Genomic DNA, 22,094 nt, shown 5'->3' with positions numbered 1-22,094 from the left:
TCTTTTCCACTGCACCACCAGGGAAGTCCCTCTTACATACTTTTCCTGCTCAAAGCTACTCCTCCTGGCTGGAGGTCTTTCCTAAGCTCTGTCTAGCGCTGTTCATGCTGCCTATTAGACACGCTTACCCAGTACCCTTTGGACACCTCAACTCGGCATGTCCCAATCTGAACTGTCGTTTCCCCCCTCTGCTGCCACACAGACCTTTTTTATTTCCCAGTTTTGGGAACAGTCATCAGTGATCCAAGAAGTAAGGAGAGTTGGACTGCAAAGAGTTGGACACAACTGAGCAACTGAAAAACAACAAAGACATCACAGCCCACTTTCTTAGCCAGGCTGGGCCACAATCATCTCTTCATTTTCTCCTAATTTCTCCCAATTCTGTTCCCACCTCCTACCTTCACCCTCTTTGCCAGTAGGCCACCACCACCTCCTGCGGAGACAGTTTGATGAAGGACCAGACTCAAGATCCTGTGACCAGTTTCTCAGCTTCTCAAATCACCCTTTACTTGCTGCCAGAATGAGTTTTCTAAAGTGCAAAGTGGGACCTATTATTCCTTTAATAGCACTTCTCAAACTCCTCCACTTAAGTACACCTAATGCAAGAAGAGTGAACCAGACCCCAGTAGGTTTGGGAAGGGTCAAAAGAGCACAGTCCAGAAGGCCCCACCCACAATGTGAAGTTTCTTTTCAAGTCCCACTTTTTAAACTCATTTTGTCAATTTTGCATTCTACTCTATAACATCTCTGTTTTTGTTTTGAAATTAAAATAACATGTCCCCAAATCTTCAAGCAAAAATGATCTTAGAAAGGTGGATGTTTAATGCTATGGCTGCCAGAACTTTCAAGCCCCCTAGTTTGAGAAGCATGGGTCCAAGCTGGAGTGTCCATTTCTTTGCATTTTATTTGCATGACTCGACTACAGGTGTCCAAGTGCCTCTACAGCTCCAGCCCTCCATCCAGCTCCGTGAAGTCCAGGCACTCTGAACTGCTTGTCATTCTGTGACCAGCACAGCATCGCAGGACGTTTACCTGTGTCCTGTTTACATATGCTGTTTCTTCAACCCAGACCAAACCCTTCCCCCATCTATCTGCTTATCCTCTAGATTCAACTCAAGTATCACCTTTCCTGTGAAGCACTCCATGATGAACTCCACTAGTGACTGAGTTAACTATCCCTCCCTGAATGCCCCCAAAACCCATACCTTTCCCATAGCATCATCTCACTTGATCTTTGTTTTTAATTTATTTTTATTTGTAGAATAACTGCTTTACAGTATTGTGTTGGTTTCTGCCGTGCATCAACATGAATCAGCCATAGGTATATATATGCCCTCTCCCTCTTGAACCTTCCTCCCACCCCTCTAGGTTGTCACAGAGCACCTGATTTGCATATTGTGCATGCTTGCCGCGAGCTCAGTTGCTTCAGTTGAGTCTGACACTGCAACCCTATGTGACCCTATGGATCATAGCATACCAGTCTCCTCTGTCCATGGAATTCTCCAGGCAAGAATCCTGGAGTGAGTTGCCATGCCCTCCTCCAGGGGCTCTTCCCGACACAAAGATAGGACCCATATCTCTTAATGTCTCCTGTATTGGCAGGCAGGTTCTTTACCACTTGAGCCCCTGGGAAGCCTGATTTGTGTCTCACTTCATCTTAATTCTTTTCTATGTCTCTCCTCCCTACCTGACTGTGGATTGTTTCAGGGCAGTCTGTATCTTACTGTAGTGCTCTCCAGGGTAGATTTGGCTGCCCTGAATGGCCATGGGGATGTCCAGTTCCTCTCTCATGACTCATTCCATCCCCTCTGTCCAATAAGATGACCCTCAGATGGACAGGAGCTCTCCAGTCAATGGTGGATCCCTAGCTTTCTTCTCCTGCTGTATCCTCCAAACAAGCTCTGAAGACCTGACATGTGTAGATTCACAGTGAATATCAGTTAAGTGTTTGAATGAACCCATGATCAGCACCATGGTTTTCTTAAGCTGCATTCTGTTTTCTCAATCTTACCTTCCAGAGAATCCTGATATCTCTAAATTTCCAACATCTAATCAGAGGCCAGCACTTACTGGACATTAAGTAAATGTGTAATAAATAAGCAAATGAATAAGCTAATGTGTGTGCATTTCAGAGTTTCTTTAAAAGTACATGTGCTCATTTTCATTTTTCATCCTAACACCTGGTGTTTTTACCAACCTGTTAGAAATTGATTTTTCACTCGTAAATGGGATCTTGACAAACTGGTGATGAATGAATTTTTTTTTTAAACCTTATCTGTAACCAGTGTGATATATATATATATATTTTTAAATCTGGCTCCTTTAGGAATTGAACTTTTGGGTGGCTTTGATCTCTACCATAGCTAATATAATTTAGTGGGTAAAAACCCACTATCTCTAAGTATAAATGCACAATAAATGTGGTTTTGAAGCAGGGCACTAAGCACTCAGTGAATTCTTTGTTCATAACTTGCTCATTTCCATCTGGATGTAAAAATGGAATGTTAGAGGATGTTATCCTTACCTTAGCCACTGTTTGGTTATAATCTGGCTGCCAGGAACTGTGGTCAGGCATAAGCCAGTGGAAAGCAACTTCAGACTCGGGATGATTTTGGCTTTACCAAACCTTAGAACAGTGATCTTCCTTTTTTTTTTTTTAATTTAAAATTTTCAGTAAAAACGTTTGTGACCAAACATCCCCAATGTCCACATATGTATTTATTTATAAATTATATACACCCAAGACTACATGTAAATAAATGAATGAACAAGTTACGTAATGTGTGCACATTTCAGTGTTTCTCTAAAGGTACAGGCACTCACTTTAATTTTTCACCCTGCCATCTGCTGTGTTTACCAACCTGTTAGAAATTGGTTTTACACTTTGAAATGGAATCTTGACAAATCGGTGATGAAGGAAGTTTTTTTTAAAGCCTTATCTGTTATCAGTTCTATTTTTTAATGTATCTGTACTTCTATAAAACTCACCCAAATGGGCATCTAAAGACAATTTGCAAATGAATAGAAATAAAAGTTGTATTTTCTTCCCTCACTCCAGTGGATTGTCTCATGAGTAGCCCACTGTCTGAGGGGCTCACAGCTTGCTCTGGAAGGCTTGGTTAGAATAAGATTCTCCAGTATTAGGCCATTGACTACATGGGAACCCAGCCACCCAGTGGCTCACTCCCTTCCATTAATCCTATCAAAAGTAACTGGCTTGAAACTTTTCAGAAAAAAATAGAATTCAGTGATAAAGAGTGATGATTTAAAACACTTTATTTCCAGTGGAACCAGTTTTTTACGGTCATGCTAAATGCCATATTTCATTCCAAATGAAAAGATCAAGACTGCTGATTATATTGTAGGATAAGGAGAAAAGCAATAAAGCTGCAGTATATTCTCAAAGCAGGTTAAAAATGGTACGGCAAGGAAAAGGAGGGTTTTAGCTCACAAAGGCATAGACACTGGACAAATTAATTTTCCTTTTGAGCAAATCAACCATCATCAACATGGCCCATTGCAAAATATTTAAGATTTGTGATAATAACAAGTACTGCAGTGGCACTCGGTGTGGTTCTCCACTCTGACATTTCCCATCACTGTGGCCTAAAGGGGAAGGGAGAAAGAGATAGATGATAGACAGATGTCAATAGATAGATAGGTAGGCTAGCAAAATTGAAAACTGTTCAGTAAAATTGTCTCTAGCCAGCTGAACTGAATAGATGCTTGCTATATGAGACTGCTGTGCTGGTCCAGTGGCTGGAACTCTAGCTCTCAGTGCAGGGGGCCCAGGTTCCATCCCTGGTCAGAGAACTAGATCCTCCTGCCACAACTAAAGATCCCACATACTGAGTGCTACAACTAAGACCCTGTGCAGCCAAAGAAATAAATAAGTACTTTAAAAAACAGATGCTTGCTATATTTGCACAATCTCCTTTTCAGCTGATATTTTCATGCCGAAAGCTTAGATTTGCACTGTATAAGTATTCTATGTTCTCTCCCAGCCTGCCCCTTATCACCTCTGTCCACTTTCTTCATTCTGGATAGATCCAGCCTCTGCCCACAAGGTTGCTGACTGTCTTGGTTAAAGTGGACAAGCTCAGCCCTTCACTCTACAAATGCCATTGAAGGATTGGTCATTAGCTACCCCTGGCATGAAGCCCATGGATGTGCTGTGAGGACATTTCTCTGGCTGAACTGTTAGAAAGTTTCTGGGGCCCTTTAGGTCCTCACCTTGGTAAATGCTTTGGCCACACAACATGTGGCTTCTGAGGTGATGTTCTTGGGAACCAACATTGTCTTCTTAGACCTCGCTGGAGTGGGGTATGCCCTGGAGAAGCAGCACCCCATGCACTGATAAATTGGAGCATCTGGCTTGGAGAAGTATTTGTTTTCTTTTAGCTTGCATTCAGGACAACCTATCACCAAAAAAAAAAAAAAAAAAAATTTAAAAAGAGAGAAAGAAAAAGAAAAAAAAAGAAAGAAAAAGGCAAAGAGTAAAATAATCCCAAAAGAATTTTTTTAAAAAAACTATGAATGATTCCTTACTATAGGACAACAAATATTCTTTTTTTCTATTGGAAGTTAAAATAAATAAATGCTTTTTGGTTGTATGTTCATCTTCATACACAATATCTCTTTGTCCTGACTACAGTTATTTTCATTGGAAAATAATTTTTGCAGCTAGGGAGCATGGGACAGCGCAGTAGTAGAAGATTCTTTAAGAATGACTTCTAACTTTCAGTGCTGACAGTATGTCTATAGGTAGTGCAAGACGTGACAGATGAAAAAACCATGCTCATCCAAAAGAAGAATTTTCCCCAGAGGCAAAATATTTTGCACTTTAGAACCTACTATTTCTTTCTCCCATAGAAACTCCAAATACTGACAAAGGAAAACTTGTCAGAATTAAGAAAGCTTGGTGAGTGGGACAGCCTGCTACTAGATCTGGCATCTGCACTTGGGAACAGGGGTTAAAATATTACCACTTGTCTAGAGAAAAACCATTACCAATAGTAGCTCACAGTTTCATAGCAGATGGGGTGGTATCAACTACTGTATGAGATGTTTCAGAAAATAGAGCAAAAAAATTTACTGCATAAAGTGGTTTTGTTTTCTAACTTGTTAACTGATATGAAAATTCATCTACAAAGGCAATGTTAAAATAATCCCAAATCTTCTGGGAGAAATGTAAAAAAAAAAAAAAAGCCAACAAGCTAAACTGAATAAGGAGCATTTTTTGCTTGTAAAACTCAGATAAAGAGTAATCAGGAATCTATTTCAGATGGAAATGTACAAGCTGCTATTTAAATGGACATGTAAGATATCATTTTCACTGTACATTTTTAGAACCTAATTTAATTTTATGTTCACAATCTAAAAGTGCCTTGATATATACCCAATGGCAAAGATTCATCACATTTGAAAAGGAGGTAGAAATGTAATTAATGGAGTTATTGATGTACATTTAGAAATGCGTGCTTTCTTGTTACTGTAAACCCAAGTTTGGTTACATACCCTGCATTGTAAACTCTCCATCAGGAAAGGAATGGAGAATTTGCAGAAACAGAGACAATATGGCCAGAATGGCAGCTGCATACTTTCTGTAGTAATCCATGGCTCTTCTGCAAAACAGACATAGGAAAAAAAAGTTACTATAAAATTGGCTTAACAGGCATAACAACAACCAGTAGTTTTAACATTGCTGCAACTAAGTCATCAACGTCTTGACCCCTTGGCCTACAGCTCCCAATATACTTTAAAGCCATGTAGAAAAAAGCAATTTCTCTTTAGGAAAGAGGTAGAGAATTGACTCTTCTCATTTCTTATATCAACCAGTATAACCAGGCCTAATGATAACAATAAGAAATTGTTTCCAAAATCTTAACATCCTGTTAAGAATCTTTAATTACCTTATTTATAAAATATGAAACTTCAATAGATAATATCTAAGGATATCTATATGATGGATGGATGGGTGGATAAATAGACAAGCTTAAATATGATTTATAAAATAAACAGTATTTGAGCCCATCCTTCCCAGTTCCATGTGGGAGAACAGAAGGAAATAACAATGCCTCTTCTGTGTTTTATTCACTGGGGGTAGCTGAGTTGTAAGGCTAGTTATGAATTGCAAAGTAAATGCTAATCTAACAATGTGGCAAGAATAGACAGCAGGTAGTATTAATCAAAGTTTTCCTAAATGCACTTCCTGACTGATTTATACCTGTAGTACAGCTTTACCTTAGCATTCTGAATGCATGAGATCATGTTAAGTAAGGTCAGCTGAATGATTGATCATATCCAGATATTGACTACATTTAAGAATTGGGCTTTATCTCTACATGTTTCAGAAAAATCTCATGTAAGATAAAAGGGACAAATTTTTATCCCTGTTTATTTAAAGAGCTTATGTTCAAACCATGAAAGATAAGAGACAGAGAATCAATTACCTATGAAAAGACAATTCAGAACACTTAAAGAATTAACACCAATTTAACAGAATCACTTTTATAAAATGGAAGAGGGAACAGTTCCCAACTCAATTTATGAGGGCCGGATTACCCTGACACAAAAGCCAGAAATATACAGAACAAAAAAAGAAAACAAGAGATTGGTACAGTTCATGAAATTTATTTTTTTATCTCATGATATTTAGATGGCAAAATCCTAAACAAAATAATAGCAAATTGAATACAGTAATGTATAAGAAAAATTATTCAACACAACCAACTGGAAATAATTTGCAATAGTCAAGACCAGTTCACTTAATTGTAATCCACCATATCAAAATAATAAAGAAAAAAACCATATGATTATACCAATTTGACAAAATCCAATACTCTTTCACAGCAAACACGCTCAGCAAACAAGAACCAAAACAGTTTTCTCAACTTGATAAAGACTTGACAAAGAGCATTTATAAAAACCTACAGGTAACCTACAGATAATATCATACTTAACGTGAAAAACCGAATGCTTTCCTCTTAAGCTCAGAAACATCATGAGGATGTCCATTCTCATTACTCTTATTCAATATAGTAGTAGACATTCTAGCCAGTGCATAAACACTAATTTAAAAGGAAGAAGTAAAACTGTCCTTATTTATAGATGATATGATCATCTACATTCAAAAAAACAAAACAAGGAACCTACAAAAAAAGGTCCTGGAATTAATTAGTGAGTTCAGCAAGCAAGATTGAATGACAAGAACAACACACAAAAATCAACTACATGTCTATATACTAAAAACAATAATGTGGAAACAAATTAAAACACAATACTATTATACTCACTCCAAAGAAAATAAAATACTTAAGTATAAATCTAATGAAATATGAACAAAATTGGTACCCTGAAAATTACAAAGTATCGATGAAGTAAATCAAAGAAGACCTAAATAAATGGAGAGACAAATCATGTTCATGGATTGGAAGACTCGGCATAGTAAAGATGTCAGTTCAGTTCAGTTCAGTCATTCAGCCGTGTCCGACTCTTTGTGACCCCGTGAATTGCAGCACACCAGGCCTCCCTGTCCATCACCAACTCCCGGAGTTCATTCAGATTCATGTCCATTGAGTCGGTGATTCCATCCAGCCATCTCATCCTCTGTCGTCCCCTTCTCCTCCTGCCCCCAATCCCTCCCAGCATCAGAGTCTTCTCCAATGAGTCAACTCTGCATGAGGTGGCCAAAGTACTGGAGTTTCAGCTTTAGCATCATTCCCTCCAAAGAAATCCCAGGGTTGATCTCCTTCAGAATGGACTGGTTGGATCTCCTTGCAGTCCAAGGAACTCTCAAGAGTCTTCTCCAACACCACAGTTCAAAAGCATCAATTCTTTCGCACTTAGCTTTCTTCATAGTCCAACTCTCGCATCCATACATGACCACTGGAAAAACCATAGCCTTGACTAGACAGACCTTTGTTGGCAAACTAATGTCTATGCTTTTCAATACGCTATCTAGGTTGGTCATAACTTTTCTTCCAAGGAGTAAGCGTCTTTTCATTTCATGGCTGCAATCACCATCTGCAGTGATTTTGGAGCCCAAAAAATAAAGTCTGATACTGTTTCCGCTATTTCCCCCATCTATTTCCCATGAAGTGATAGGACCAGATGCCATGAGCTTTAAGCCAGCTTTTTCACTCTCCTCTTTCACTCTCATCAAGAGGCTTTTTAGTTCCTCTTCACTTTCTGCCATAAGGGTGGTGTCATCTGCATGTCTGAGGTTATTGATATTTCTCCCAGCAATCTTGATTCCAGCTTGTACTTCTTCCAGCCCAGCATTTCTCATGATGTACTCTGCATATAAGTTAAATAAGCAGGGTGACAATATACAGCCTTGAAATACTCCTTTTCCTATTTGGAACCAGTCTGTTGTTCCATGTTCAAATCTAAGTGTTGCTTCCTGACCTGCATACAGATTTCTCAAGAGGCAGGTCAGGTGATCTGGTATGCCCATCTCTTTCAGAATTTTCCCCAGTTTATTGTGATCCACACAGCCAAAGACTTGTCATAGTCAATAAAGTAGAAATAGATGTTTTTCTGGAACTCCCTTGCTTTTTCGATGATCCAATGGGTGTTGGCCATTTGATCTCTGGTTCCTCTGCCTTTTCTAAAACCAGCTTGAACATCTGGAAGTTGACAGTTCACGTATTGCTGAAGCCTGGCTTGGAGAATTTTGAGCATTACTTTACTAGCATGTGAGATGAGTGCAATTTTGCAGTAGGTTGAGCATTCTTTGGCATTGCCTTTCTTTGGGATTGGAATGAAAACTGACCTTTTCCAGTCCTGTGGCCCCTGCAGAGTTTTCCAAATTTGCTGGCATATTGAGTGCAGCACTTTCACAGCATCATCTTTCAGGAATTGAAATAGCTCAACTGGAATTCCATCACCTCCACTAGCTTTGTTCGTAGTGATGCTTTCTAAGGCCCACTTGACTTCACATTCCAGGATGTCTGGCTCTAGGTGAGTGTGAGTGATCACACCATAGTGATTGTCTGGCTCGAGAAGATCTTTTTTGTACAGTTCTTCTGTGTATTCTTGTTCTCTTCAAATTCATCTCTATGTTTAATGAAATGTCTATCAAAATCCTAGTGCAGTTTTTGTAGACACAGAGAAGTTTATGATTACTGAATGGCGGAGGATCTAGAATAGCTAAAACAATTTTAGAAACAAAGTGGGAGGAACCAGACTTCCTGGTTAAGTGTTAAATCTTACTATATTATAACTACAGTAATCAAAATAGCATGATATTAGCAGAAGGATAGATACCTAGACCAATGGAACAGAATAGAGAACCAAAATATAGACTCTACACAAATACATCCAGTTGGCTTTTGACAAAGATGTCAGAGCAATTTAACAGAGGAGTTCAACTATTCCAATAATGGCTGCTATGAAAATTGGACATCCATAGGCAAAGCAAATACAGAAACAGAACATATAAAACATATAAAACAAACACCTCAATGCAAATCTCACATCTTATATGAAAATTAATTCCCTGGGGTAGGGGGAGGAAGGCTCAAGAGGGAAGGAATATATGTATACTTGTAGCTGATTCATGTTCTTGGACAGCAGAAATCAACACAACATTGTAAAGCAATTATCCTCCAATTAGAAATAATTTTTTTCAAAAAGTTAAAAAAAGAAAGAGAAAACTAATTCAAAATGGACCATCCATTTAACTGTAAAATGTGATATCATAAAATTATTAGGAAAAAAATTGAGGGGGGCAGGGTCTAGGTGAAGAGTTTTTAGAGTAGTCAAAAAAATTAATAAAAAGAAAACTGATATATTGGACCTCATCTAAATTATGAGGTAATTCTCAAGGAGGACGAAACTACAAGATACAGACTTGGAGAAAACGTTTGCAAGCTGCATATCTAACAAAGGACTAGCATTTGGAATACATAAAGAACTCTCAAAAGTCAGTAGAAAAAAAAAATCCAATTGGAAAATGGGCATTGCCCTGGAAAATATATACAGAACCCAGGGATTGAACTCAGGTCTCCCACTTTGCTGGCAGATTCTTTACCAACTGAGCCACCAGGGAAGCCCAAGATACTGGAGTGGGTAGCCTATCCCTTCTCCAATGAATCTTCCCAACTCAGGACTCGAACTAGAGTCTCCTGCATTGCAGGTGGATTCTTTACCAGCTGAGCTACTAGAGAAGCCCATATAGGAGGCAAATAGGCACATTTAAAATATTCTACATCAACCATTAGGGACATGTGAATTAAAACCACAATGAGATATTACATACCTAACAGAAAAAATAAAAATAACACCAAACAGGATAATTCAAACTTTGCTGGTGGAAATATAAAATGGTACAACGCCTGAGGAAAATAGTTTGGAAGTTTCTTATAAAACCATACCTGTACTTACCATGTAGCCCAACAGTTACACTAGGGCATTTGTCTCAGAGAAGTGAAAACTATGTTCAAGTAAAATTTGTACACAGAAGTTCAGAGCAGCTTTACTTATAACAGCCCCAAACTGAAAATGATCCAGATGCCCCCCGGTGGATGGAGATGAATGGTTGGTTATGCAGACAACAGTACCTCCATACCAGAGAACACGTTGTAGCAGCACAAAGGAACACATTATTGACAGACATGCAACTTGGATGGATCTCAAGGGTATCATGCTGAGTGAAGGCTGCATACTGTATGATTCCACTTTTATAACACTTATGAAATAATAAAATTATAGAGATGGAGAATAGATTAGCAATTTTAAGAAGTTAGTATTGGAGAGGGAGTTGATGGAAGTAAATAAGCGTGGCAATCCACTCCAGTACTATTGCCTGGAAAATCCCATGGACAGAGGAGCCTGGTAGGCTACAGTCCATGGGATCGCAAAGAGTCAGACACGACTGAGCAACTTCACTTTCACTTTCATACAAAGATAGCATCAGGGAGCCTGTCTTGATTATGATAGGGATACATTAAAATACGCTCAGAGTGAAACTGCAGAGAAACACACACAATACTAATGAAATCCAGATAAGCTCTGCGTGTTGTACCAATGTCAATTTCCTGGGTTTCCCTTTGTACTATAGTTATGGAAGGTATTATCATCGCGTTTGTTGTGTGTGTGCTCAGTGCTCAATTGTGTCCAACTCTTTGAGACCCCATGGGCCTGCCAGGCTCCTCTGTCCGTGGGATTTGTCACGCAAGAATACTGGAATGGGTTGCCATTTCCTCCTCCAGGGGATCTCCCTAGCCCAGGGATAAAACCTTCTCTCCTGTGTCTCCTGCATTGAAAGGCAGATTCTTTACCCACTGAGCCACCTGGGAAGTGCTCCTGGGGGAACCAGCTAAAGAGTACTCAGGACTTCCCCATGTATTTTTTTGCAACTTCCTCTAAATCTATAATTTATCAAAACCAAAAGTTTCTTTAAAAAAAAAAAGATTTTTCAGAATGAGTCTTAAAATTTCACGTGATTCAAAACTTGTGGTTATTTTTCATGTGGACTGCCATAATAAGACCATGTTTTTGCCAGATGTTTACATAAACCCATACCTTTTATAAGAGTAATTTGTCAGACAGCAGAACTAACAGTTTATAAAACAGAAAGCAGATTATGTACATATTGGTGAGGCTAAAACATATGTATGTCATTATTTCTACCTGATCTATCTACTTATGCCTAGTATTTAGGGGTTTTATTTATCTTCATCCATGGTTAGCACTGAATAAATATTGTCCTAAGTCAGTGGCTCTCAACAAGTGTTCTGAGGATCCTAAAGAGTTTTAGCGGGTCTGAGAGGTCAAAATTATTTTCACAACACCAAGATGTTGTTTGGGTTTTTCACCCTTAACCCCTCACGAGTGTTCAGTGAAACATTCTAGAGGCTATATAATATATGATATTGTAACAGACTGAATAAAGAAGCACGTGAGAATGTAACTGTATTCTATTAGTTCAGTGCTGTTTAAATGTTTGCTTAAAGGTAAAATAATTCCATTCTTCCCACTGACTTTTTTGTTTTGGAAACTATCATTTTTTAATAAATATATTTTATCTATGTTGACATGTTTTTTAAGTTGTTTTTAAAAGAATAAATATTTTAAAACTCATAACATAATTTCTAAATCAAAGACTATTAATAAATATAATTTCATTTAAAAATTCTTTGAGCTCTTCAATAATTTTTAAGACCATAAACTGTTTCTAAGATTCAAAAGTTTGAGAAAAACTTCTTAAGTGATATACAAAGTCACAGGGAAAATATCAGAATTGCAATGGGTTTCCTTTTTAAACTAGTATCATTTTCATGCTTTGATATTGCAGCTCATATATTATGAAAATTCAGCATTATGCAGTGAACAATTATATCAGAATTAATTCAGAGAGAAGCATTTATAACAAGATGGCAGAAAGTGAGAGCACAAAGCTGCTGCACATTTTAGGATTTGCTTTATGCTGAGGGGAAGATTTAAAAAGCAGAACCAAGTCACCATCGCTTTAGCTTTTAATAACAGAAATGGCTTTGTCTTTATTTTAAAAAGAGATGAGATTAACCAAGCAAAAACAGATTAACTCTCAAATTCTAGGTGTTTCTGAAAACATTTTAACAAACATTTTCATCAGTCTAATCACCCTTAGGTCTTTCTGTTTGGGAATTTGGAAGAAAAACATTAAGATCCAGGGCAGGAACAATAATTATGTTCAGCTGGGATTTATGCGATTTTGCAAAAAATGCTTGATCTAAATCAGATATACTAATCTCAGCCTCTCCGTATTCTGAGTGAGGACACAGCAGGCATCACAGACTCTAGACATCCAACGCCACAGTCCATCTCAACCTCCACTCAACTTGCCCCCCCGCTCCTGCCACCTGCCCCATCAAAGTAACATGAGGCCAAGGAAATGTGGTGTGCTCAACTTGACCTGTAAGGCCTTCCTCCTATTTCTCAGCCTATCCACCTCAGGCTTAGTTTAAGGAGCTGCCAGCCACCAGCTTCATGGTGAAGGTTTCATCCTACCTCAAAGGCAGAATAAATAACTCTCCACTGCGTTTACCTATAACTTTGCTTATAATTTTTAGATAAAGTTCCACAATCTGTCCTGAATACTAGCCAGTTATGTACGTTCGTCTTTCCATCCATGTAAAGCTTCTTAAGGGTAAACTCTGTGACCCCTAACCCACCCCCTTCCTAGCATACAGCCTAGAGTAGATGCGGTTTTGCTGTACCATGACTTTGTGTGCGTGCATGCTAAGTCGCTTCAGTCCTTTTCAATGTTTTTGTGAACCCATGGACTGTAGCCTGCCAGGCTCCTCTGTCCATGAGAATCTCCAGGCAAGAACACTGGAGTGGGTTGCCATGGCTTCCTCCAGAGGATCTTCCCAACCCAGGGATCAAGCTCGCATCTCCTTATGTCTCCTACATTGGCAGGCAGGTTCTTTACCACTTACGCCAACTGGGAAGCCCCACTGGGACTTTAGATCAGTAATAATATCAATCAAAACTTGCTTGTGTAGAGCTGTCATTCATACTGAGGAACAAGATAACTCTTGAATGACAACTTAGAATAAATGTTTAATTACATAAAATATTTTCAGATAATAAATTCATTAGAGACAATGTATTCTCATTTGGCTATAAAATTTGTAGCTGGCTAATATATGAATGTGTAAGTGTCGAATATGCTGCAGATAGGAGTCACTTTATGCAACGATATATTAAAAAACATTAAGATCCAGGGCAGGAACAATAATTAGGTTCAGCTGGGATTTATGCAATTTTGCCAAACATGCTTGATCTAAATTAAATATACTAATCTCTGAAGGGACTTAGCACACCCGCATGCATTTTGGGGGCCATTTTTGAAAAGTTCACCTGCCACAGCAGTGAAAACTTAGGGACAATGAACAATAGAAAGGCTTCTCCTTGCAGCTCCTCCACTCAATTTTTATCAGAAAAAAAAAAGTGTCTATAAAGTAAGGTGCCAGGATTGAGAAATCTATCATCCTAGTCTATCTATCCTATTATTAAAAGGCTTCAAGGCAAATAAAATGTACATAGATACATACATATTACATATGTATATTTATATATGTATATGCATGTGTGTATATATATTTATATATGTATATTTACATATGTAATACATATGTGGGTATGTGTGGATGTGTTTGTACATGCATGTACATACATGAACACATATATATGTAGATTACATATATAAAAGACTGTTCCAAGATGACAAGTCTTTGGTTTAAGGTGACATCCTGCCCTTCATTTATCTGCAAAGATGCTGTCATTTCTCCCCCCACAGCCAGAGAGTGAGGTTTTCAATTTTTCTAAAGGTGGTAATAGATGGGGTGACTCATCCATACTCTTCATACAAGGAGGCACAACTGATTCATAGCACACTTTTGAGATGACTGGTTAGGAGTAGAGGCATAGTTCTTCGTTAACAAAACAGATTAAATCTAACTGATTTCTAGAGGGTTAACCTAAGGTTTCGCCTCATTAGCCCCATCTAGCCCAGCTAACAACCAAGAAGACGAAAAGTAGGCTGCCTTCAATGAAGGATCACTAATGAAAAGGACCCTTGAAAGAAAAGCCTTTAATCCCCAGCACACTGCCTGGCATGAGATAGGTATTCAAGGCATGTTTGTTAAACTGAAGAGAGGTCTGTAAGTTTCAACATCTTGCCTGGCAAGTGTGTGCACATGTAGTCATTTCAGTTGTGTCTGACCCTTTGTGACTCTATGGACTATAGCCCACCAGGCTCCTCTATCCATGGGATTCTCCAGGCAAGAATATTGGAGTGGGTTGCCATGGCCTGCTCCAGGGGAATCTTCCTGACACAAGGATCAAACCCGCTTTTTTTATGTCTCCTGCTTTGACGGGTGGGTTCTTTAACACTAACACCACCTGTGTCTGGAACAGCGAAAAACAATATTTCAGCCTTGATGAAAGATCAGAAGGTGGACAGTCGCAGGGGTAAGTGGAATGTTCAGCATCCTTCATCCTTTATCCCACCAACTTCCAGGGAACGGATCCCTGAACAGGCTCACCTCTACCTCCTATCAACTGACCACCACTGTCTCTTGCTGGATGGCTTGGTCAGTGCTCAGGAAGCTCAGCTGGAGTAGCCTTGACTACTCATTTTCTTTCTTCATGTGCTCTAGTTTCAGTAAATGGATTTTCATCCTGTTCTTATAACATATTTTGAGTCCCAGGTCCAGCAGTGTGGGTATTCTGCAATCCCATGCTCCAGCCCCAAATCCTCCAAGTTCTCAGTTCTTCCAAGTAGACATTGAAATTGCTCCTAGGCACCAAAGTGACCTTGAGACCCAGCAGTGCATCACTGATAGTCAAAGGATGGCTGAGAGTTTCGGGGGATGGAATGAAGTGAAACTGGTTAATACTCCTAAGATCTGTCTCAAATCCCCTCAACCATTCTTTGATATAGATAATTAATATTTTCTCTAATATATGAAAATCTGAGTTTTGGAAGATTTGACAGTTCAACATTGTGAAACACAAGATTTAAGGTCCAACTTGAACCTTTGAAAGATTTAAAGACTGAGTAAGTACCTGCTACACACCAGGCACTGGGCCACATATGAGTGACACAAATACGAGTAAGTTTCCTGCTCTCTGACCCAGATACAAAGGTGAATAACGATGAATTAGAGTGGTGAATGCTGCAGTAAAAGCGTTTGTAGATGTTGAAACATTTGATAGGCTGGGGACAGGAAAATGGAGAGGTGAAGAGCTAACGAGAACAAAGAACACATGCTTCCTGGGGAAAAAGCCATGAAAGTAGTAAATAGATATTTTACCATTTTGACATTTGTTCTGGAGCTTTGTTCCTCATAATTTCCCCAGTCTAATCACAGAGGTTGCAAATACTGTGGTCACAAATTGCTCCAGCATCCAGAGGAAAGTCAGTGAAGTCATAGAGTTCTGCAACCGTACCTGGGATGGAATTTCTGTTGATCAATTACTTAACAGTGCTTTGGGGCTTTGCAAAATTCTAAAAGGGACTCAATTTATTTTCCACATGAAATGAAGAGAAAGAGCAAAAAAAAGGGGGAGGTCTCAGAGACAAGAGACATATAAAGTACAACGTGTACAACTATACTTTGTAAACAAAATCAAACCAAAACAAACAAAAAAAAACAGGGGTTTCCATACAAACAAGGAGAACAAAAGATGGCCTTTAAATATTTTTTTAAAAAAGGAAGAGAGCAGACAGTATTTAGAAGGGAATTGAAATGCTCATAGAACTATAAAAATTTCAATTCCGTTTTGATCATTCTTGTAAGAGTCATATTTTGAGAAGCTTCTTTTCTTTACTTTTTGTATTATACTCTCCTTATCTTTTATCCCCTCAGCCCTGAAGCCCCCTTCCATCTCCCACCCCATCCCAGCCCTCTAGGTTGTCACAGAGCACTGAGCTGAGCTCCCTGTGTCACACAGTAAATTCCCACTTGCCATCTATACTACATACAGTAATGTGTATACATGAGGCCATTCTGACCGGTGTGAGGTGATGCTTCATTGTAGTTCTGATTTGCATTTCTCTAATAATGAGCAATGTTGAGCATCTTTTCATGTGTTTGTTGACCATCTGTATGTGAGAAGCTTCTTTTCTTAACTGACTAAATTTAAGGGGCTTAAAATAAGATGTACACGTTCTACTTTAATTGTTATATTAAGGCACTTTAGACTGTTGTCATAATTATGTAATTAAAATCTTAGCTCTACCATTACCCTTCTGGCTTTTCTAGCACATGAGCATTTTTTAACTTGTCTACAAACTAAATCAGCAAGAAATTTAGATAGGACAAATTCTATGCATCACAAAAATACTGTTTTAAATGAGAAATTCAAATATTTGGTGTTTAAAAATACTCATTTTTTTAAAAAATTCAACATTATTGCAGTTATAAGTGCTATCAGGAACAAAACATTGAATAGTGTCAACTTATCACACAGAAAAGTAAAACATCCAGAAGCCAGACAGTTTTACACAGAGCACTATTGTAGCAATATAAGAATCCTCCTTGTAACTTTCAAAATTTGTGAAAACATTTTTAATATTTTTTGAGCTATTTTCATGCATTTGGAAACTATGATTTACACTTAAAAGCACTAAGTGATACAAACATTGCCCTAAAGCCTCTCAACTGTGATATGGCCCTGAGATTGTAGATTTCTCATTCCCAGAGCCCTACTTTATAAGCATTATTTTTCTGTGATAAAGACAGAACAGAACTGCAAAAAGCAGTTCCCTTATCGTTTATTGCCCCTAAGTTTCCTCTGCTATGGCAAGTGTACTTCCCAAGATATGGACACAAAAATATCTCTCGGTCTACATTCACTCTGCAGTATGACCTTGCTACTTCCACATCAAAAAGTGGTGTGTCTGTCTTTGTATCCCACTGCTCTAGGTGGGCTCTGTGAATACTGACACCAAGAGAATCAGGCAGCTGTGAGAGTACCCCTTACACAAGCATAGCACTGAGCCAGTCACGGGAGCAGCCCTGCACTGAGCTGGCAGTTCCTGCTTCCTGTGTCTTAGAAGCCAGCTGCCATGCAAGAAGTACTACTGCTCTGAGACCACCACACTGTGAGGAGGCTATGAGCCATGCGGGCCAGCCCTGGAGAATGAGATGCCACATGGAGAGAAAGAAAGAGGCCAAAAAGTAATGAGTAAAGAAGCCCTCTGGATGACCAGCCCAGTCAAGCTTTCAGATTACTCCAGCCCCAGTCACCGTCGGATCACAAATGCATGAGAAACGAAAGTTAGGAACTGCCCAAGGACTTCCCTGATGGTCTGGTGGTTAAGATCCAGTGCAGGGGCTGCGGGCTGGGTCCCTAGTCAGGGAGCTAAGATCCTACATGCCTCGCAGCCGAAAAACCAAAACATAAAACAGAAACGATATTGTAACAAATTCAATAGACACTTAAATAAAAACTGCCCAACTGAGCCCAATCCACCTGCAGAACCTTGAGAGATAATAATAACTTTCTTTTTACCCACTAAGTTTTTCAGTACTGTGATGCACAGTAATACATAACCAGAACAACTGTTCTCTCTTATAACAAAAACCTCTCCTCCAAGGTCTGAGATATGGGACCCTAGTCTTGTCTCTCCTCTTTCTTCTGGTACTTTTCCTTTGTGAGGTGTAATTTATATGACACACATTCAGTTAATCTATTAGGGAGAAAAGTGTGAAAAACTTGGATTTAGAATTATACACTGTATCTGTCATACTGAATTCAGTAATAATAATAACTTCCACTTTAAAAAGAAAACCTACCATTAATTGAGTACTTATGTGTGCTAGGTATTCTTTTGAGCACCTTGAACACACAAATATATTTAATACTCATGGTGACACTGTGAGGTATTCATCTCATTTTGGCAGATAAAGAAATTCCATAAGTGAAGTAATCCAGGCAAGTTTATAAAATTCATCACTGGCAGAGCTAAGATTTTAGAAGGTCTCTTTACAACTCTTTACAAGCTCTGAATCCCATATTCCTAAACTGCCTTCAAATCTTTATATTTCACAATGAACTTCTTAAATGGTTTTTTCAGGTGATATGCTACAGTTGCTAAGTTGCTTCATTCGTGTCCGACTTTTGGCAACCCTACAGACTGTAGCCCACCAGGCCCTTCTATCCATGGGCATTCTCCAGGCAACAGTACTGGAGTGGGTTGCCATTTCCTCCACCAGGGGATCTTCCCTATCCAGGAATCAAACCCGTGTCTCTTATGTCTCTTGCATAGGCAGGAGGATTCTTTACCACTAGCACAACCATACACATAAATAAAATACTGACCTCTTTTCGTTTAGAGCAACATTATGTTGTGCCAGCTTAAAGATTGTTTGCTTGTGTAGTTTTTTATTTTGCATATGTTTCTGACTTCACCTTCTTCAGAACAACCTTAAGAAAGGGATTTCATTCAGATAAAGAGACAATTTATATCTGATCGAGTTATGAGGACTAGTGCCTGATTAAGGAGAATGGGAAAAGTGGACAATCATTGGCTTTTTAAAAAAAATTTTTTTGATGTAGATCATGTTTAAATCTTTGTTGAACTTGTTACAATAGTGCTTCTGTTTTACGTGTTTTGGTTTTGGGGCCTTGAGGCATGTGGGATCTTAGCTCCCTGACCAGGGACCAAACTCATAACCCCTGCATTGGAAGGTCAAGTCTTAACCACTGTTTCACCAGGGAAGTCCCAAGCATGAGGTTTCATATCCATTCTCTCTAGAGTTCTATAGGGAAAGCATTATGGCACCTATTTCAGAAAAGTAAAAGGATTTGCCAAAATCATCTGGAAAGTGAACTGATCCTAAGATAGTGCCCTTCACCTGCCTAGAAGCACACAGGTAATCCAAACTCTTTAGAGCATTGATTTAAGCATGGATCATGCTGTTGTCTTTTCAAATTCAATTCATAACACTGCCCTTGATTCAGCTCCCACTCTAGCCTCAGTGTACTCTCAATCACTCTCCCTATCTCTTTCTCAGACCCCAGTGAACAAAGAATACTAGAGCATTTCTATAATGTTATCTCTGAGTCTGATGAATCAAGAAATTACTGGATTCTTTTCTACAGTATTACAATGAGTATAGTCAACTCTATGGTCTTTCTGGTAGTCACATAAAAATGAGAGAGCTGGACCATATAGAATGTGAATGCCAAAGAATTGATGCTTTCAAACTGCGGTGCTGGAGAAGACTCTTGAGGGTACCCTGGACAGCAAGGAGATCAAACAAGTCAGTCCTAAAGGAAATCAACCCTGAATATTCATTGGAAAGACTGATGCTGAAGCTGAAGTTCCAATACTTTGGCCACCTGATGCAAAGAGCTGACTCATTAGAAAAGACCCTGATGCTAGGAAAGACTGAGGGCAAGAGGAGAATGGGGCAACAGAGAATGAGATGGTTTGATGGTACCACTCAATGAACATGAGTTTGAGCCTACTTCAGGAGATAGTGAAGGACAGGGAAGCCTGTTGTGCTGCAGTCCATGAGGCTGCAGAGTCAGACACAATTTATCAACTGAGCAACAACAACAATGGGTAATGCTAAAATGTTACACACTCAAACCAGAATTTGCAAGGATCATAAGTTGACAGTAAACTACTCTGGGATTCACAATCTATAAAAATAGAAGTTTGGTGCTATAGGTCATGCTGTTCTCAATGGAAATATGAATTGATTCCTGTACATTTTCTCTTTGTAAAAGCAGAATATCTTGCTCTATTTTTGAACAAAATGCACATTACCTTCTAATTTTACTATTTTGTCTCCTAGCTCTTACTTTGAGTTTTAATGTAAATTTGAGAAACATACAATAAAACTGAGAATTTGTTCTGGAACATAATAAATTGCTTTTCTAACACTGTTCACATGCTACTATTTTCAGCCAGAAATGGTGAGAAATATGACTCAAAATTTCAACAACTCTATTACTGCAAAAAAAAGAAAGAAAAGGGGAAAAAGAAACTTAAACCAAAGTCAAAATTAAAATGAAGACACATAAACTTTTCATAAATGGTGATTGTTCTTATCACTTAAAAATAACTCAAGACTATAGCTAAGTATTAGAATCAAAATATTGGGTGACCAATATTTTGAGTAATTGAATTGATGTTAAGTCAAGTAATTATTTAAAAGACATATTCAGAAACTTAAAAATATTCCTCTGTTCTAAAATAAAATATCTTCTTTTTGGATGGAGAGAGGATAGTAGAACTTAGGAAAAGACAGTTCCCATGAAAGTGACATGGAGCTTCTGTATTCCTGATAGACCCATGTAGTGTCAGCTCATAAGTCTTCCATTTGCCCAAATCTTGTTTCTCAAAAATAATAAGAGTGGAGGAGCACTTTTATTTTCTAGTCTTAATTTCCTAACCAGCTGCCATTCTAAGTAGCACTGATGCAAATATAACTTTTAGCAAACATTTCTGGAAACTCTCAGCAGAACAAACAAATTCGAATTAGCCAAGTGATGTTGAATTTCACGGTCCATCAGTAACAGTGGGAAATACTACTGACACTTATTTTCGTGGCATTTTATGAAAGAAGAAAAAGGAAACAATGTTGTTCAAGAGATTCCAGTGTTAGGATTCAAGCCTACCCAAGAGCATCTGTTTGAAAAGATATGGAAAGCTGTGGTCATTCAGCTGAACAGGTGAGCTGCTTTACCACTGTCCAGCTTGAATATAGTTATGCATCATTTAAAAACTGATGACAAAACAGTATCAGCAGCTTACATAAGGTCTACTCTCCCTCTACCAGACCCCTGGAAGCCGCTGAAATGGATGCCTATCAAACGACATCCAATATTTCTTGAGAAAGATTTTTAGTTACTGACAGGCACTCACACATCACAGCAGGAGACAGTTGGTTTCTGGCTTCAGTTAGATAACATCTTAGCCTGTGATCACAGACCACTATTCTGCAGACTTCCTCCCAATTCAATCATGAGTGCTGAAAGGAGAATGCGTAAATGCCTGTCTCTCTTCTTACTAGGGTTTATGCACAACCAGCTCCCTTGTATCCTCAAATATTTTACCCCTCAATTAAAATCCCCCAAATTATTTCATTCATATTACCGTCCTCTGGATTTTTTGCAGAATGTAGTCAGGAGAGTTGATTGTGGATCTGAAGAAGAATTTTAGCTTTGTCTCAGCAACTGCTTTTAATAAAGTCCTCACCTGTCTTATATACCAGCAGAGTCATAAAAGCTGCATGTTCCCACCTACATCTAAGTCCAGGGATCAACAGTAAATTCCACCCAATGATTGAATGGTACTTCACATAATTACCATGACATCAATTTTCTCTTATCTTGTTTCAGCCCTTTAGATTATTTTTTGTTTTGAGCCATTTTCAGATGGTGTTGCCTGCAAGGTCAGCCTATGAAACAAGAGTACTGTGTTATTTTCTACATAATTATATCAAGACTTATACACAACATCCTGAAAGTTGACACTTTCCTATAAACAAGATCCTACAAGTATTACATTTAATTAGCTAAGTACCTGATGTTTACTTAAAAAAGTAGAGCTGTAAAATTCAGATTCTAGCTACAGAGCA

General features: G+C 38.5%; 1 protein-coding gene across 1 annotated transcript; it reads right to left on the bottom strand.

The window, feature by feature from the left end:
• Nucleotides 1–3,258: 3,258 nt before the first annotated feature.
• CGA (glycoprotein hormones, alpha polypeptide) lies at nt 3,259–21,664 on the bottom strand. Its single transcript, XM_069598901.1, has 4 exons — nt 21,611–21,664; nt 5,518–5,624; nt 4,234–4,418; nt 3,259–3,606 (listed from the first exon to the last, which is right to left on the bottom strand). Exons 2-4 carry the CDS (start codon nt 5,615–5,617, stop codon nt 3,529–3,531), a joined length of 363 nt encoding a protein of 120 aa, XP_069455002.1. The 5' UTR covers nt 5,618–5,624; nt 21,611–21,664; the 3' UTR covers nt 3,259–3,528.
• Nucleotides 21,665–22,094: the final 430 nt, after the last annotated feature.

This window comes from Ovis canadensis, chromosome 8 (genome assembly GCF_042477335.2).
Source record: "Ovis canadensis isolate MfBH-ARS-UI-01 breed Bighorn chromosome 8, ARS-UI_OviCan_v2, whole genome shotgun sequence".
Lineage (NCBI taxonomy): Eukaryota > Metazoa > Chordata > Mammalia > Artiodactyla > Bovidae > Ovis > Ovis canadensis.
This window is presented reverse-complemented; position numbering and strand designations above follow the sequence as displayed.

What these genes read in the sequence shown, in the direction of transcription:
- CGA (XM_069598901.1), bottom strand. Translation starts at nt 5,617, where the DNA reads ATGGATTACTACAGAAAGTATGCAGCTGCCATTCTGGCCATATTGTCT. An exon ending in TGGAGAGTTTACAATGCAGG is followed by an intron (nt 4,419 to 5,517) that starts GTATGTAACCAA and finishes TTTTGGTGATAG; the next exon opens with GTTGTCCTGAATGCAAGCTA. An exon ending in TGGCCAAAGCATTTACCAAG is followed by an intron (nt 3,607 to 4,233) that starts GTGAGGACCTAA and finishes CTTCCCCTTTAG; the next exon opens with GCCACAGTGATGGGAAATGT.